The 16,900-nt window shown below is 43.3% G+C and overlaps 1 protein-coding gene across 11 annotated transcripts in view; it reads left to right on the top strand.

The window, feature by feature from the left end:
- The window catches only part of LOC310880847 (H(+)/Cl(-) exchange transporter 5), a 49,266-nt gene that overhangs the window by 21,168 nt on the left and 11,198 nt on the right, over positions 1-16,900 (top strand). For 6 of the 11 annotated variants that reach the window (XM_083797262.1, XM_083797258.1, XM_083797260.1 and 3 more), the window contains 4 exons: positions 278-427; positions 12,760-12,911; positions 15,012-15,111; positions 16,588-16,772. In XM_083797262.1, the coding sequence (XP_083653388.1) occupies positions 295-427; positions 12,760-12,911; positions 15,012-15,111; positions 16,588-16,772 (570 nt within the window). In that variant the 5' untranslated portion in view covers positions 278-294. Of the gene's footprint in view, positions 1-277; positions 428-2,040; positions 2,065-4,552; positions 6,727-12,759; positions 12,912-15,011; positions 15,112-16,587; positions 16,773-16,900 lie in introns of those variants that run through there. The other 5 variants (XM_083797256.1, XM_083797257.1, XM_083797265.1 and 2 more) reach the window with 3 other exon arrangements.

The raw sequence follows: 16,900 nt of genomic DNA, 5'->3' as shown, positions 1-16,900 counted from the left end.
GAGCCCAGCAGCAGGAGGAGGGGCTGCTGTTGGCCCTTTCCTCCTGCATGCTGGATCTGTCGTATGTGCTGCCCTCATTCAAAGCTGGAGAGTTAGCACACCTGCACAAGCTGTCTGGGATGCACTTACGGTCCCAGGACAGGGTCTGCTGTGTGCTTTGGTACTGTGCATTGGTGCCTCCCGTACTTCAGGACAGAATGCCAAGTAGACATCCATCCAGTTGGTTTTAGAAAATGAGTCTTCATGTTTGTGCTCTAAAAAATTTCCCTTTTTTCAGGTTTGGAAGTTCTGGCCATGGATCAAAAAGGCTATCGACGAGGAAGTTTCCAGAGCAGCACTAGCGATGAAGATATGCTAGAAATAGCAGGAGTATCTCTGGACTTCCCCATGGCCGATGATGACCCACCACTCGACAGAGAGATGGGAGGTAATACTCATGCATCTCTCCACTTCTTTTTTCATAATGTCTTTTGGCAGGGTTTAATGTAAATATTTGCTCTGTGGATCTCACTTTTCTAGTGTGAAAGACTAGCATTTTGGCACCAATACAAATATTTTGGAGTATTCTGCACTGCATTATATCCATGAATAGGTTTCTGCAGAATGCTCACGTGTCATGCTTGGCATCTGATACTGCTTTTTTAAAGGTGGTTGATGGGAGGTGTGTGTCCAGTACAAGCAGAAAATATCCTTAAAATAAATGGCAATTGCAAGAAGCACGTGGTTGACTTCAGGGTGGTGGTGGGGAGGCGCTGCTTGTTTAGCTCTAGTGACTGAGCTGCCTACTGCTGGCTGTGTGCTTCCAGTGGCAAGGAGGAATACTGTTCTTTAGCCATCTGTGTGGTCATCTTACTATAAAACGTAGTATATCCTGTCTCATCACTTGCTTTTAAGGTTCCTGAATAGAAAAGTTTCTAGAACTTCCAAAAGTAGCTGCTGTAGGGAAGAGCTGACCGTGCTATGAGGGAAGTATCTTTATCGTCAGTGTGAAAGGTGGAGATGACAGTGCTGAGTGATTCCTAGGGGGCTGTGATGTGAACAGAGACTGCCCCCTCCCCTTCCTGTCTTCCTTACCTACAATTTTAAAGGTTGTCCTTGGCCTTGCTGCAGTGGAGAGAATCTCAAAAGATTAAGAGAGTAAAAGGATTTGATGCTGAGCAGTATGAAACACTTGGCTTCCCCTGCCACCTCTTGTCTGTCAAGAGAGGATCTGTTATTACTTCTGTCTGAGCCTGAATTAGTGAAATTAATGCGGGAGAGATGAATGCACATTCTTTTGCTGACCTTTGGCACTAAATAAGCAGATATACCTGGTTTTTGTCTTCCATGAATTATCATAAATTAGTTTAAAAGTGAAAATATTTTATTTTGGACAGCCAACTGCAAGTCTCTGTGACTTCCCATAAGCCTTTTGTCATCTTTTTCTCCCATCCTTGTTTGTCTTAGGGTAAAAACTAAAAATAAATCTTTCTATTTTGATTCTTGACTGTGTGATCTTGAGGTAGTACAAATGAAGAGACTTCCTCAAGTGCCTGTCACCTGCCAGTAGCTGAACTGGCTCTTCTGCTGGGGATACTGTGAGTACTATGTGAGTACTATGTGGTTTTCTTCTTGTCTGGGCCCCTTTCATCGCTTCCAGGCTCATGCATGAGAAGAATTACTGTTTCTGTATCAATTGCATCAGTTCTGAGTGATAAGCGCGACTTTGTGGTTATGAAGTTCTATAAGTCTACAAAGGGAATGTGTGAAAGATGTACGTCTTGAACGTGGTATTTCGTGGGTTATGCTGACTCCATCTAACGTGAAAGGCAATGGCTAGTACTGACAGGTTCGCGCTGTCACAGATAGCAGGCGGTATACTCCTCCAGCCTGACCTCGTGATGTCCATGACTTTTAGAAACAGACATATCACAGAATGGCCAAGGTTGGAAGGGACCTCTGAAGATCATCTAGTCCAGCCCCCCTGCCGAGCAGGATCACCTAGCGCACATTGTGCAGGATGGCATCCAGGCGGGTTTCGAATATCTCAGGAGAAGGAGACTCCACAACGTCTCTTGGCAACCTGTGAGTCTGGGAGTCCACTTCAAAATTCCTCACATATAACATGAAATAATAACTTGTGACTGAAGTTCTTCTGAACGTACATTAATTACTACTATGTGCAGAATTAGATACATAAAAATAATTACTTTATGCATGTTGTTAATGCATCTCCTCTTGCAAGATGCTTTTTCTGTAGCTGTTTGGGTATGAGCTATCTGAAGTTAAATGTGTTTGTGTTTAATATTTAGAGAGAATGAGCTAAATTATTTCTCTAACTTTTTGTAAGGAAATTAATTACTCTATGGGGTTTCAAAGCAGTGGTAGGTAATGTAACATGCAGTGGCAGATAACTTGAGTTTGTTTTGCTGTTTGCCTGAAACTCCTCTGCTCTGAAACTTCATCCCCTCTTTATCCCCTCAAAATGTTTTGCCGCTTGTCTGAAACAGTACTCAGTTGTTTCCCTCCTTGTTTAAGTAGGAATTTTCCACCTCTGCTCAGTGCATTTTGAAGGCCTGTGACACCTACTATGAAAAAAACTTGGTGGCAGGAATCACTTCCAGGGAAGCGGACTTCAGTTTAGCACAGCTGGCCTTGGTCCTTGGAGTGGTTAAGTATGCCCCACTAAAACATGAATTGGAATAAAGGTGGTGGGGGCAGCACTTGAGGAGGCCGCAGACTGCTACTCTGCAGTTTAACAACTGTTTGTCTGTTTCTTGTGATTTTAGCAAACTTAATCATGGAGAGAAGCAGTTTCAGCAAAAGGGGCTCTTTCTGTTAACAGGAAGTATAAATCTTGGCTGGTTTTGACATTGAAGGAAAAGAGGAAATTTAAAAAGGGAAGTAGTTGCCTCCCTGAATGCTGGTTTCAGTTCTCTATGGATTTCCCCTACTGAACTCAGAAAATGTTTGTTGACAAATACTTGGGTGTCAAGTGCCCAACCTGTCCTTCAAAGGTGTAGCAGTGACACGTGCTTTACCTGAGCTGGAGACATGGTAATTGAAGTTCTCTTGTGGTGGAGTCTTCTGCAAACTTCTGGTTGGGACCTGTATTTCTCATGTGCTGCATTTGCTGTGACACGTTGAAGAATGGAGGTTTTTTAGTGATGCCATTTGAATCCAGAATCCAGTCCTCTTTCACCTTCTCCAAGACTAGCAGTGTCTTAGAAACTCTCCTGCGAATTAGTTGTGGCATCTCAAGTATGAAAATGATTGCAACTGGAGCTTTTAGATCCTGTGAAATGACTTGAAGAAGTATCACGTGCTTTTTGATAAATTTGTGTATCTGGATTGCATTTCACAGCCAGTGATCTTTCAAGCTTTCCTTAAGAGCCCTGACTAATGAGAGACAGGATTTTCTTGCTGTGTTAGGTCTCAGATGGAAACAGGCAGCCTTGCACGTGGCCTGTAACATGTGATGCTTGTATTGAAAAATACCTTTTTCACAGGATCTATACAGAGTGTGAGACTTTGTTCCTAACTGGTATTTGCATGAATGCACCTACTTTCTAAAGTCTTGAGTTCTATGAGAGCTTGATATAGTTGTAGATATTCTGAGTTCTTCAGGCTTGGTTCAGTCGAAATGATTTGCAAGACTGAAGGTACTTTTAATGCCTGCTACTGTGCTGTCTGCGTTAATGAAAAGTCACCATGAGTAACACGATATTACTCTTATCTTTTTTTGTTTGGACTTCAGCATTTTGTCAATAAATGATAACAGGTAAGTCTCCTTGCTTTTACACAATGTGCTTGAGAATCAAACTTGACTTTCTTTTTTTTTTTATAAAATCCACTGATACTTCTCTAGTTTTCCCTATCTTGACACTAAGGCAATAGTATTTCTTATGCCAGGCAGCAACTGAATCCTAGCTGTGGTTTGTCAAAGTTGTTAGCACCTCAGCAGCTGTGCTAAATTAGAAGACGTATCAAAGGCCACAGACTTCTTTCTGATACTGCCTTAGTCTTACCTTAGGCGTTTCTAGAAATCTAGGAGAAAGCATAAATTGTATCCTTGCCCAAAAGATAGGTAGGGTGGCACAGTGCTCTTAAGGATGCGGTTGTGCTTTCTGTAAGTTATTCTGTCTTACTGGCATCTCTTCCTTTCTGTGCCACAGTAAAGGTAGCCTGACCTACACAGGATATTCAAGGTGCATTTATACAGCAGCAAATCTCTTATCTTTTTAGTTTAAAGGATTTAGAAAAAGCTATTTCCTTGTTGATTAACTGCTGTTGAGTATTGAGCAGTCATTTTCAGAGAATTATCCACAGACACTTGAATTTTTGTCAGACATACTGACTTAGAGCATGACATTGTTTACAGTTGTGTTGTCATATCTCCCTCTCCCTTGCCTTGCTTTGTTAACACTTGAGTTTCTTTTGCCCTTTTGTAATCCAGCTGTAGTCCTTCAAAGCTGCCTGAAGAGATGCTAGTTACCCAGTACAAGTTAAGGTAAGTGTAGGCACTGCTTTCTTGGACGACTTACAAATATGCTGTGTAGTCCAATACAAGCAAAAATGAGTGAGATTCCACCATTTCCTTTCTCCTGTTTGGAAAACCAGTGAATTTAGCCATTAGCATCCTGTATCTTCATCCAGTTGGTCTTCTGTGAGAGAACTTTCCCAGTGATTCCCAGAAAGCTTTATTTGCGTAAGACCCTCTAAAGAAGATTCTGTAAAAAGCTTCAGGGATACCCAAATACGTTGTCAGTTATTATGTCTGTGGTCCTGTTGCTTTTTGGAAGAAATGCAAGATTTACATGGTCTAATTCCTGTAACAAAAGCTCTGTTGGAACAGATGCCTTAGCAAATACTGAGTCTCCTAGCTCAGCTATTGCTTCTGTTGTTTGTTATGAAGGTAAGTTGTACTTGGTATTCCTTTTTCCAACTATTAAATTTGTATCTACAGATAGTTTTCTCTGAACAGTAGTTCTGGTTGGGTGTATAAGTTAGTCAATGATGCCAACTTATTTTGCGCTTTTCTTTTGCGGCTCTTCCTCAACTCATTACAGTGGTGAGGCGGGTGCTGGGCACGGGAGGAGCAAGGTGCAGTGCTTGGGTATCACAGTAGCCTCTGGATGTACTTTAAATTGTAGGGGACAAAAGCAGGACTGTGTTCCCCACTTCTTCAGGAGAAAGACTTAAAACATTTAAAGGCTGGAAAGGTCTCTTGTACAATTTAAGGTTTCTTTTTTCTTTTGAGCTCTAAGGGAAGAATTGAGAACTAGAGTAGTGTTAGGAGTATGCCCTAAAGTGTTGCAGGATAAGCTAATAAGCAGGATAATAAGTTAATACACAGGGCTGTGAGAAGAGGACCAGCTGAAGATAGGCATTCAGTCCTGGCTGCCAGATCTGCTATTGGAACCATAACATTGAATACATCTGGTGGAAGTGGTATTGTCAGCTCTCTGCAGCTGCATTTGCTAAATTCAGACCTGCAAGTCCACATGTTACTGTTGTTGCTTCATCTGGCAGTGCTTTTGGCATATTCTTCAGCTGCATTTGTCCTTGAATTCCATATTGCCAGAGTAGTAGGATGCCCTGCTGAGCCTCTACCCGGCACAACGATAAGACCAAAGTTAACGTTTGCTAATGTGTAGTGTTTCAGACTTGTGAGACAAGGTTTAAATGACAAGTTATCACTAGTAATTGAAGCCAGAAAAACTTAATCACGAGCCCCTTTGAGTTCTTATGTACATTGAATGGCAAGATAAATAGTGCTAATGAGGCCCTGGAGGGGTTGCAGACGGCACAATGACATATTGCTTGAGGGTAAAAAATAAATGAATTGTCTGCCTGCTAGAAGGCGGTAAGCAAAGAGCATTGCCACTAGCCTTTTAGTGAGCAAAATGACAACGAAGTGGGAGAAGAAAGACTTTGCAGTACATCTGTGACTGATTCCCCCCACTCAGGAAACTCCGCTGCTAAATGTGTTTTCCTGCAATGTAGTTTGGCTTGGTCCCAGGCGTGTGTGCCAGGAGCATCATAGCCCTTGCTCTCATCTGACATGTTTAACTGTCAGTGCTCGTGATAGGGGTCATCCCTCCACAGACAGACTGCGGATGAGGTTGTTAGTTGGCATTTTTTGTCAGTCTTTGGAGTCGGATTGTTGGGGTGAAGGGTATCTGGAAATTCTCAGCATACAGCTCTAACCCACCCGACTTCAGAGAGCAAACAGCATTAGCAACAAGTTATTCTGCATCTCAAAGCCCCTGCGCAGCCAGCTTCAGCCATCTGCGCACTGAGTCTGTGCAGCACAGCAAGCAGGCGGATATTAGTGCTGGGGAATGTATGCCGCCAGACAAAATGTCCTGAAGGCTGTCAGAGGAGCTCTGGTTGCAGCTTCAGGATGAGACCTCTTTCCGTAAATCAGGAGTCGCAATCCGTGGATGTAGTCCGCTCTTTGCCCTTTCTTCCCTGCCTGCAAGCGGGAGCCTCTCCCTGTGCTGCCGAGATCCTGCCCCTTCCAGGCGGTGGAAGGGCTGGCTCATGTGACGGTGGCTGCTGACGACATGCTTGGGGAGCAGGGAGAGCCCAGCACTGCCCGCGTTTGTCTTCACCTGAGTCCGAGGGAAAAGGATGCAGCGAGCGCTGCCGTAGAGGAACCAACACCCATTTTCCCTTGACTCGCGTCGCTGTGCGATGGGCTGGTGAAGGTCCTTCTGCAGGAAAAGGAGCGTCTCAGTGAGGGTAAGGAGATGGTTTCCAGGGAGGAAGGGGAACACATCTGCCTGTAGATGCACACTGCAGGGGCTGTGAGGCAGCAAACTGCTGCTCACGGCTCTGAAGCTGCTCTGGTTTCTCCTCAGACGAAGGGTTTGATTGCAAAGGGTGAGCAGCCAGGGTGGTCTTTTGGATTTCTGCTGTGTGATGACTGTGTACAGCAGTTCTTCCTTTTGTCTGAAAAAAAAATATGATTCTTTTTCTGTATTTGTTATGGGAAAGCAGCATAGGACACTTCTCTTGCATGTGCTGTGTTGGCAGGCCAATTAATTAACAGCGCTGTAGGTTTCCTGTATTGCAAATGACAGATGCCTGTAACTTTAAAGAGCACTGCCTTCTTTTTTTTTAAGCCAGGAAGAATCTCTAAAATGGAGCATTAACCCATTTAGGAAAGAAGAGGTGATCCTGAAATAAAATCTGTTTAAATATGAACAGTACTTCTCTGACAGGACTGTATTGAACTTGCTGTCTCTGGGTTTTAAATACTGATTTGGAGGTATATATGTTAGGAATTGGAGAGACCTACAGGATCATCGTGATTGTGTTTTGACAAGGCATTACTGAGCAGATTTTCCTGATTTATTCCTATATGAATTTCCTAGGATTCTTTATTTGAACAAGCTGAGGCAGGAAATACGATCTTGATAAATATTTATGGCTGTCAGCCATTTTATAGTTTAGTATTAATCAGGGAAAAAAATATAAGGACATTTTCTCATTATTTTTTGTGAAATAGACTGCTTATCCACTTGCACAGCCATGAAGTTGTCATGTATTGCTTGGGGACTTCGGGGTTCTGATTTGGTAATATGAAATCCAGTCACTTTAGGCACGGGAGACTGTGCTGCTGAATGGGATCAGTGTCTGGAGAGCAGGTTCGGTCTCCAGAATGCACCTGGCTGTTCCTGAGCAGGCAAGTCAAGGTGAACTGTCCTTTCTGTGCTTGACCTCTTTGCAGAGACTCACAGTGCGGTTGCTGGCTGCCGTCTTGATGGAATGTGGAGGCTGATACCTGTGTGACTTTTGGCCCTGTTTAACAGGGCAGACCTGAGGATTCAGTTACTTCAGCCCCTTTTGCTTGCCGAGCAGTGCTCTGTACTGACGCTGTGCCCTTTAGGTCTGGTCCATGTTGCTCTGTGGTAGCTCTGAGCTGGGAGGAGGTTCCCAGGGCAGCTGAAAGTCACTGGCCTGGGCAGTTGTTTCAGAAGATCGAGCAAGTAATGACAGCCATCTCATCTTTCAGCAGAAAATGCTTCTCAATGTTGTATCAGCTTGGTTTAACACCACTTTTGATACTTTTTCTTTGGCCTTAATTTTTATCTTGAAGAAAGACTGTGGTAAGTGTCCCCGGATAAACTGAGCAAACAGTGAAAATGTGCTGTCTCCAGTATGGATGTATGAAATGCTATGGCACTTCTAGAAGTTTTGGTCATTCCTTTAGAAGCAATAATGAACTATTTTGAGTGATTTGCTTGGTTTTGAGAGGTGTTTTCAGGAGTTGGTAGTTTATCTCATTTTACGTTTCTCAAGGCAGAAGTAATGTAGTCTTAGGATAACTGGGCATGGTATTAAAAAAAAAAAAAGGAAACAAAAAACCTCATCACCCACACTTAGCAAAGCCTCAAAGACCTCCCAATAGTGCTATCTTGTTGTTTCAATCTGAAGCTGTTCTAAAAGTGATGTTGCAACAGTGGTTCCTTTATTTTTAGCTCCATCTCCTAAATAATGTCTGGATGGATGCTGACTTTCCTTAATGCTGTTCAAAGCAGTCAGTAACCTTTGCTGGATGTACTGAATCTGTTGCCTCTACTGTTAGTCACAAGATCGTTTTTCTGTGCCACTGTTACGGGTGGTTGAGGAGATTTTGGTCTGTCAGATCTGTAGAATAGTACTTGGGATTTCCAGTGGGCATACTTGAATGGGGAAGTCTTTGAAAACATTGATACCAGTTTGTGTATTTTCTGTTGAGTGCAAAAATGTTGTTGAAAACAGAGTACTTCCAGGCTCTCAACAAATGTGTACTGTTTTCTTTACAGTGCAAGTTGGGTGGGTTGGATTCATGGTCTGTGAACTCCACTGGTTGGGGAGATCTCTGGAGAAACTCACTTAACCTTTTTTTTTTTTATCCTAAATGAAGCAAAGATTTTTTCTTTTTCTTCCTGAAGTAGGTTATTTTGTGGTACTTTTCAAGTGTGCTATGAGACTGATCTTGTTTTCTTCATTATTTTTTTTTCTTAATGCCTTCTTTGCCTCAGTCATTAGCAGAAAGACCAGTTGTTCTCTGGGTACTGACCAGTTGTTCTCTGGGTACTCAGCACCCTGAGCTGGTAGATAGGGACAGGGAGCAGAATAAAGCCCTCATAATCCACAAGGAAATGGTTAGTGAACTATTACGCCACTTAGACATACACAAGTCTATGGGGCCAGATGGGATCCATGTGACAATACTGGGGGAGCTGGCAGAAGTGCTCACCAAGCTGCTTTCCATCATTTACTTATCATCAGTCCTGGCTATCTGGGGAGGTCCTAGCCAACTGGTCGCTAGCAAATGTGACACCCATCTACAAGAAAGGCCTGAAGGAGGACCCGGGGAACTACAGGCCTGTCAGTCTGACCTCAGTGCCAGCGATGGAGCAGGTCATCCTGAGTGCCATCATGCAGCATTTGCAGGACAACCAGGCAATCAGGCCCAGTCAGCATGGGCTTACGAAAGGCAGGTCCTGCTTGATGAACCTGATCTCCTTCTGTGAGAAGGTACTGCACTCTGGATGAGGGAAAAGCTGTGGATGTTGTCTACCTAGACTTCACTATGGCATTGGAACAGGCTGCCCAGGGAGGTGGTTGAGTCACCATCCCTGGAGGTCTTCAAGAAACGTGGGGCTGTAGAACTTTGTGGCAAGGGTTAGTGGTGGACCTGTCAGTACTAGGTTAAAGGTTGGACTGGATGATCTTGGAGGTCTTTTCCAACCTCAGTGATTCTATGATTCTGTAAATGAAATACTAAACATTATCTTTTTTATATGGGAGTTTTAATACTTTTTCATTTACTGCCTTTCAATTTTGACCCAGTTTTTGTTTTATCTTTTTTTTCCTCTGAATAACTGCAAACACTTCATGTCTTACAGAACTGCATCTAAATTTATTCTCCTGCCCAAGTCTGATAAATCAACCTCTCTACCAAGAGTGTCTCCATCTGTACACCCTTGGAAGTTCTCTGTGGCAGTGTAATCTATAGGGGAAGACCATGCATGGTGGACTGGAACACGCATGATGGGGTTACGAGGACTATGTGAGCTGATGCTTGCTCTGCAGAATGTAAAATGTTTAAGTGGCATTTGGTTTGCTCTGGACTGCCATTATATCAGTTAGGGGGTTTCCAACTCAGATGAGAAGCTGTCTACTGAGTACCTTTGTCCCTTGCTGCTTTTTCATAGCTTATGTCCTCTGCTTCCCTTTGGTTTGTTGCTGGCTGGCAACTACTTACTGAGGTTGGTCAATGTGCAGTCTGTCTGGCAGCACCTTTCTCTTCCCACTTTCCAAACAGCAATATGTGTTGTACAAGCCTACTTCAAGAGGTCTGCAGAACTGGGATGACAGGGACTTGATCTGTGCAACTCCCTTCTTGATCGTGTGACGCACAGCTTTGTTTTAGGAAAGGTGTTCTTTCACTTGAGCTTGGTTTTGATCATAACTGTCAGTGAGTGAAGGCTGCAGTTCAGAAGAACTAAAGCTCTGCAAAGAACGGAGTTGTCAGCTATCAGTTCTAAGAAACCCTTCCTGGTTTGTACTTTTGAAATAGTCATTTTTCTTTAGTGTGATTTTTTTTTTAAATGAAGAAGCAAATAGCACCGTAGCAGACTAAGGTAAAGCTTAGGAGCTCTTTGGCTGTTAGGGACATGGAGAGAGCTTTTGGGAACGAAGGTAGCATGAAAAGCTTCGTAAGGGAGTTTCAAAATTAGTATTCAGTATGTAAAGTAGCATCATTTTTATCTTAAGAGGACACTTTTGTATACTGGAAAATACTGTAGGGCACCTTTCATCTCCACTGAAATTTAACACACTGTTTCTTGCAGTAACCCAGCAAGTTTTTGCCATTTCAGCATTTGGTGGCTTAGCAAGAAAATACATGGAGTAAAATTAATGAAGAATTCTGTTGTTATTGACTTGGAGCAGAGGCCTCAGTGCTTGCACAAGCAAAAGAATGAAGCTTGGGCTGAATTGCACGGAAGAACTTGTTCCATGTCAATCTGTCAGGAGAACTCCTTGATTTCCCTGGCTAAAGTTTAAAAGACTTCTGTGTGTTTCCCCACCTGCCCTGATGTGTTTCAACACCATCAAACTGCTTGAACGGGGCTTTAAGAAACAAGTTTTTAAAGGAGCAAGGAGTAAGTGTTACACTAGTGGGATTTCCAAAGTTTCTTTTCAGATCAAAGATGCCAATATTTTATTTTAGGAGCAAATAAAAGCAGGAATAGATTTGTGAGTGTTTTCCAGGTGGAAGAGATCTAAGTGCATTTTCCAGGGCAGTTAAAAACCACGCAGGTCCAAGGTTTCTGCCTTGGAAGCCATAGGGTCGGCTCCGTTCTGCTGCTTTTCTGCCCGCGGCCTTTTCCTTCAGGTGGAGCAGTGAGGAGGGCAGGGTGCTGGGCAGGATTTTCTCTCCCCTTACTCACTGAACCCTGTGCTCTTGGGCAATTTGCCTTCTCTGCCTCTTACCTCATTTGGAGGCCCTCTTTGCTGAAGGTCTCTGTCCCAAACGGCTGAAAAAAAAAATCCTTTTTGTTTAGCCAGTAAAGCCTGCTAGGCAGCACTGGTTAACCACCAGTGCTGAGGTCAGTAGTGCTGCTCAGTTCCCGATGGCTGTTTCTAGCTGCTGGACGTGGGGGAGCATCTCCCTGGAGGCACCTGGGAGGCCTGCGGCCGGAGCACAGGAGCTGGAAGTGGGGCCCTCACGGGAGGAGGAATCGCGCGGCAGAGGGATAGGCCGGAAGGTGGCAGGGGCCTGGCATCTGGACACAAAGACAACACTAATCCGCTGGGTTTAACCCACTTCCTGCGACGGGGTCCAGAATTAATATTTTTTACTTGGCAGAGGGTGTTGGAACTGTAGGAATGACGCTCAGGAGGTTTTACTTTGAAGCATGGGTTTGAAGCTATGCGGAGCTTTTGTATGCCATCTCCAGATGGACAAGGTCAACCCTCGTCACACTGTAGATTAATAGTTTTCTGCAAGCACTTACTATGCCTGCCCCACACCCTTGGTCTGTGCTTCTAACTGTGAAGAGATGGTCTTGTGACCAAAATTTTGGGAGCTTCCTATTCAACATCATGGGCTGGAGCAGATTAGACAAAGTCAAGTGATTGGTAGTTGGCTGGGTTTATTTGACCTGAAAGGAGACAGCAAGCCCTTCAGGTAACGGGGAAACGTGGCTCTTCTCAAGCTCCGATTGCTGTCTCTGCTTTGTGTGCACTGCTGTCTCCCCTCAAGCGATGGCTGGGGAGGATAGGGTCAGGTGGTCATTTGCTTCTCCCTGCTGCCATTCACAGTCCTAGTTTGGTTCTTGCTTTATTCTTGCACTGGATCTCACTGAAATCCCTTCAGCTCTGGTGGAAGTCTTAAATATTTATTCAGTTACCCTTCTTCCTTTCCCCGCTGTTTCCCTCAAGCGTCAGAGCACAGCCGCAGTATGCCCTGGATTTAGGGAACAGTAAAATCTAGGTGCTAGTTTACTTTGGTTCCTGAACAAATGTTTCCAGAAAAGAGCCCATCTCCTTATGAACTGTTGAAGCTGGGGAAGTGCATATGGGTGCTGAGCAGTTAATCCCTGGGACGCTTGCTTGGTGCATGTAGCTGAAGGAACAGCTCGTAAGCTGTTTACTTACCCTGAAATCTGTATTGTTCCACTTAAGTCAGCACTTCAGTGATGTTTTTGAAGTTTTTTTTCTAAAAAGGGGGAAAACTAAGAAATGTTCAATTCTCCCCCCTCACTCCCCCATCAGGATTTTCCTCATATAATGGAGGAGAGATGAACGGCACAAGCAAAATGATGGATTTCCTGGAGGAACCTCTTCCTGGTGTGGGGACCTATGAAGATTTTAACACTATAGATTGGGTGCGAGAGAAGTCCAGGGACCGGGACAGGCACAGAGAGGTAACATTTCTTACTACTCCTTGCTGGCATTGAAGGCAGAAATATTAACTTGCTTAGAGTTAATCGTAGTTCTAATTACCTTACTAGGGAGCCAGTTACATGAAAAATACCAAGGGATTTCTGTAAGGGGGAAACTGAAAGCCTCTACCTTTTGAGGAAAAGAAACACTAAATTGAATGTGTTGCAGTTTACCCATTGCTACTTTTCTGTCCAAGGCTTTATTTATTTTAAAAGCTTTAATGAGACGTTCTTCTGATATATGGCTTAGATGCCTTGATCACTCATTTCCTTATGCAATGTTAAACTTGCTCAATTCTGAAGCGTAGCAAAACTTACAGTCCTAGCCATGGAAGATGCATGCATTGTTTAGAAGAACTATATTACTATTCCATGGATTATATGTAAGAATATAAGCACCCATGACTCCATTATACACATTGCTTATTGATAAAGAAATGGGATACTCTTCCTACTGAAGTTTGTGCTGCATGGTTGAGAAAACTGGAACAAATTCTGCTTCTGGGACTTCATTGCTCTTTGCAATTAAAGGAATCTGCTTAGAACACAAGGGTTGCTTTAAATAAAGTACTGATGTCCCCAGCATGCTCCTGATTCATGAGAAACCCTTGTTGGTGGAACTTTTGGAGGGTGATGACCGAACTAAACTTTGCTGTTTACTTGCTAAAATATTCTTTGACATTTTATTTTTGAGCCTTACAAAACAACTCATCTTAAACAATCGTAGTGCACAAGCTGCACTGCGTCCTTGCTGCTCAGTGTGTGGGAATTACAGTATAACGCCCACATCTGAGCAAGTAAGGACTCAACTAAGAAGCCCCATGCCCAATACCTAGTGTCCAAAAAAACCAAACTGTTTCTATCTGTGCATTACGAGTACAGACTCCAAATCTTCTCACATGTGTACGCGCACACACAGGCATGTCAAAGATGATGTCTGAGTTTGGAAAAGGACAATCTGTTCCCTATCTACAGAAAGACATTTTTTATCACAAGAAGTTGAAATCAGGTAAAGACAGAAATTACTTCTGGTCAAAGAGATGTACATTTGGTCAAATAAAAACAAATGTCAAGGCAGTAGTTTTGGCCACCGCCTGAACTCCCACCTTCATTCAGTAGCAGTGATACCGATGAAGCGTGCAGCGTTTGAAAGACAAAATCTAGAGGGAAAAAATGAAAATCATTGAGGAAGAAAGGATTCTTCCTCGTTTAGTGAGAATTAGTTTTTTTCCTCAATGTGCCTTGTCACCAGGGAATGACGGTGGTGTGCTGGCTCCAGGGCAGCGGGCAGGCTGCTCGCGCCCCTTCGTGCCATCGCCAGGTGCAGCCAGGCTGGCAGGGCCTGGCCAGAGGAGCTCGCTGGGCTGAGGCCTCTTTACGTGGCTCTGAGTCCTGCTTTCAAATGCAATCAGAACATGTAGGTTCCAGGACTCATAACTCATCCACGCTCTGTTGGTTTGAAACCTGCTAACCTTCTTGTGTCCGGCTGAGGAGGCTGATTTATGGCAAGCAGTGCTTGGCAGTCTGCTGTGCTCAGAGTAACATCTAGTTTGTATTACAAATACTGAGGGAGTAGCTGAAGACTACGAGAAGTTGGTGACAACTTCTGTTTGCTTCCCAGTTGGTGTGGTGTCAATACCCGTGAGGCAGCGTGGGTAAGTTGCCGGGGGCAAAGTGCTGTGAGGGTCCCTTGAGCATTCACATTTGCTTGTGGCATCAGGTTAGTAGTAACTTGTTATTGCTAATAAGAAACGTCTTTTAAAAGCTAAAGGGTGGATTTTGTTTTCTTCTTATTCAAAAGTTTTTTAAGAGGAAAACGTTACATGAATGCTGGGAAGAGTGGAAGTATCCTTGATTAATTCTTGTTCATGTCTGAAGTGGAGCTGCATTGGACTATACCAGCTGTAAACCCAGCCACTGTCTGATGTTTTCCGTCTTGTCCCTCAAAACAGAATGTACTACGATTGTTGTAGTGAACATTAGGGGTGTATCTCCAACTTACAATGCTACCAAGTAACTCTTAAGGTATTTACAGGGAATTAGATCAGTGTCCTAATGGATTCTTTTTTTTAATTCTTCTAGATTACCAGCAGAAGTAAAGAGTCAACATGGGCCCTGATACACAGCGTGAGCGATGCTTTTTCTGGCTGGTTGTTGATGCTGTTCATTGGGTTGTTAGCAGGTAAGAGCAAACCTTAATATAAAACTGAGTCCTGGTTCTGTAACATCACTACTGATTCCTAGCACAAACCCTGTTATATCATTAAAGCAGGAGATTTTGTCCCAGAAACAAGGGCTGAGAAGCTACACTGATACTTATGGCTCTGCCACTGTTTTGCAATTTAAGGAGAGTTATTTTTAAATGCCCCGAGGCCCTATCCGTATAAATACCAAGATACAAAACTCAGACTGAGGGCTGTCCTGGGGACTGTTCTTGATCTGATACTGGTACAGAGCTCTGAAATAATAGTAGGTAGCAAAATGGAGGTGATCAAAATGGTGGTTCAGAGGGAAGTATCATGATGTGAATCATTTTTGCTGAATGCTCTTTGACGCTGGAGAGGCTGATGTCAAGGAGTGTTAGATTTTATCCCCCCCCCCCCCCCCCCCCCCCCCCCCGTAAAAATAAAAGGCCCACTATACTTAAAAATAAAAGGTGAGCAGTATTTCTTGGAAAGTCAGGCTTCTTTCAGAGGTTGACTGGCTGAGGCCTTTTATATTATTTCAGAAGCAAACTTTGGACCCAAGTGCAAAAGTAGTAAATCAGTTGGATGCAAATCTTCTTGATAGAAGGCAGCTAAACATTCATCATGCGGGATGAAATTAAGTCTTCTGTTAAATATTTACACAGGAAAGCTGCTAGCAAGTTTTTCATTAACTGGAAGATTTGCTAAATGTTTAGTGCTGGCTCTGGAGCCTCTGATCATGCAGATCAGAGGTCTGTATTCCTGGCTTCTGTGTTGATGTGGCATTTTACCTGAGAACAGAGCCAATTACAGCATTTATTGGGGGGGGGGGGGGTATAGGAGTTTTCCTTAACAAAAAAACATAAAATTGCTTGAAGCTTTCTTTTTTGAATTGTGAATTACTTTCCTTACTGACTCTCTGTTGTATTATTTGGCGTAGTTGTAACTTTCCCTTCTGTTTTTTTGTTAGGTGTTTGGTTTTTGTTTTTAATTGGGATTGGAAATGTTTCCTCCAAATTCAAAGTTATTCCTTGCACAGTCTTAGCATTGTTAGCGTAACTTGTGGATTTCAGCTCTTGTGCTGGAGACCAGTGACATGTTTTATGTTCTTTGGAAACATAAAACCCTCCTTGCCTCTGACTACTTGCCATGATATATTTAATGTGGTTGTTCAGTCTAATTGAGAAGAATTAATTTCTAGTGACTTAGGGTAGGTTTTAATGCAGTTTGCTGGGGTCAACCTTGGAAATGTTGTTAGCCACACTTTGTTTTGTGACCTACTCTTTTCAATGTATGCTTAAGCAAATCTTCCCTTTAGCCCTCTTAAGAATAAAAGTTAATTGTAGGCAAAAATATCAGTGCTGCTCCTATTTGCTTGTAGGTGAGTCAAAGTAGGGGCAGACTGTAACCTTCAGATATGTGAGTCTGCATAAGATGGTTATTAAGTTTTCACCTTTGTTTTTTTAAACCAGGTTCCCTAGCAGGTCTGATAGACATTTCTGCCCACTGGATGACAGATTTGAAAGAAGGAGTGTGTTTAGCAGGCTTCTGGTTTAACCATGAACACTGCTGCTGGAAATCCAACACTACCTTTACAGACAGAGACAAGTGTCCCGAATGGAAGAGCTGGTCACAGCTTATTATTGGCCATGGAGAGGTAATGTGTGTCTAGAACTACTTCTGCTGCTGAATGTCCCATTTCCCCAGCCTGTATTGTCTCTTTGTATGATCTGTATGTATATGCCAGAAGTGCTAACTGAAGATATTTCAGTGATGTAAATTCGA

The sequence above is a fragment of the Anser anser genome (assembly GCF_964211835.1).
Source record: "Anser anser genome assembly, chromosome: 13".
Lineage (NCBI taxonomy): Eukaryota > Metazoa > Chordata > Aves > Anseriformes > Anatidae > Anser > Anser anser.
The sequence above is the reverse complement of the archived record's forward strand: the minus strand, read 5'-3'. Positions and strand labels throughout refer to the sequence as shown.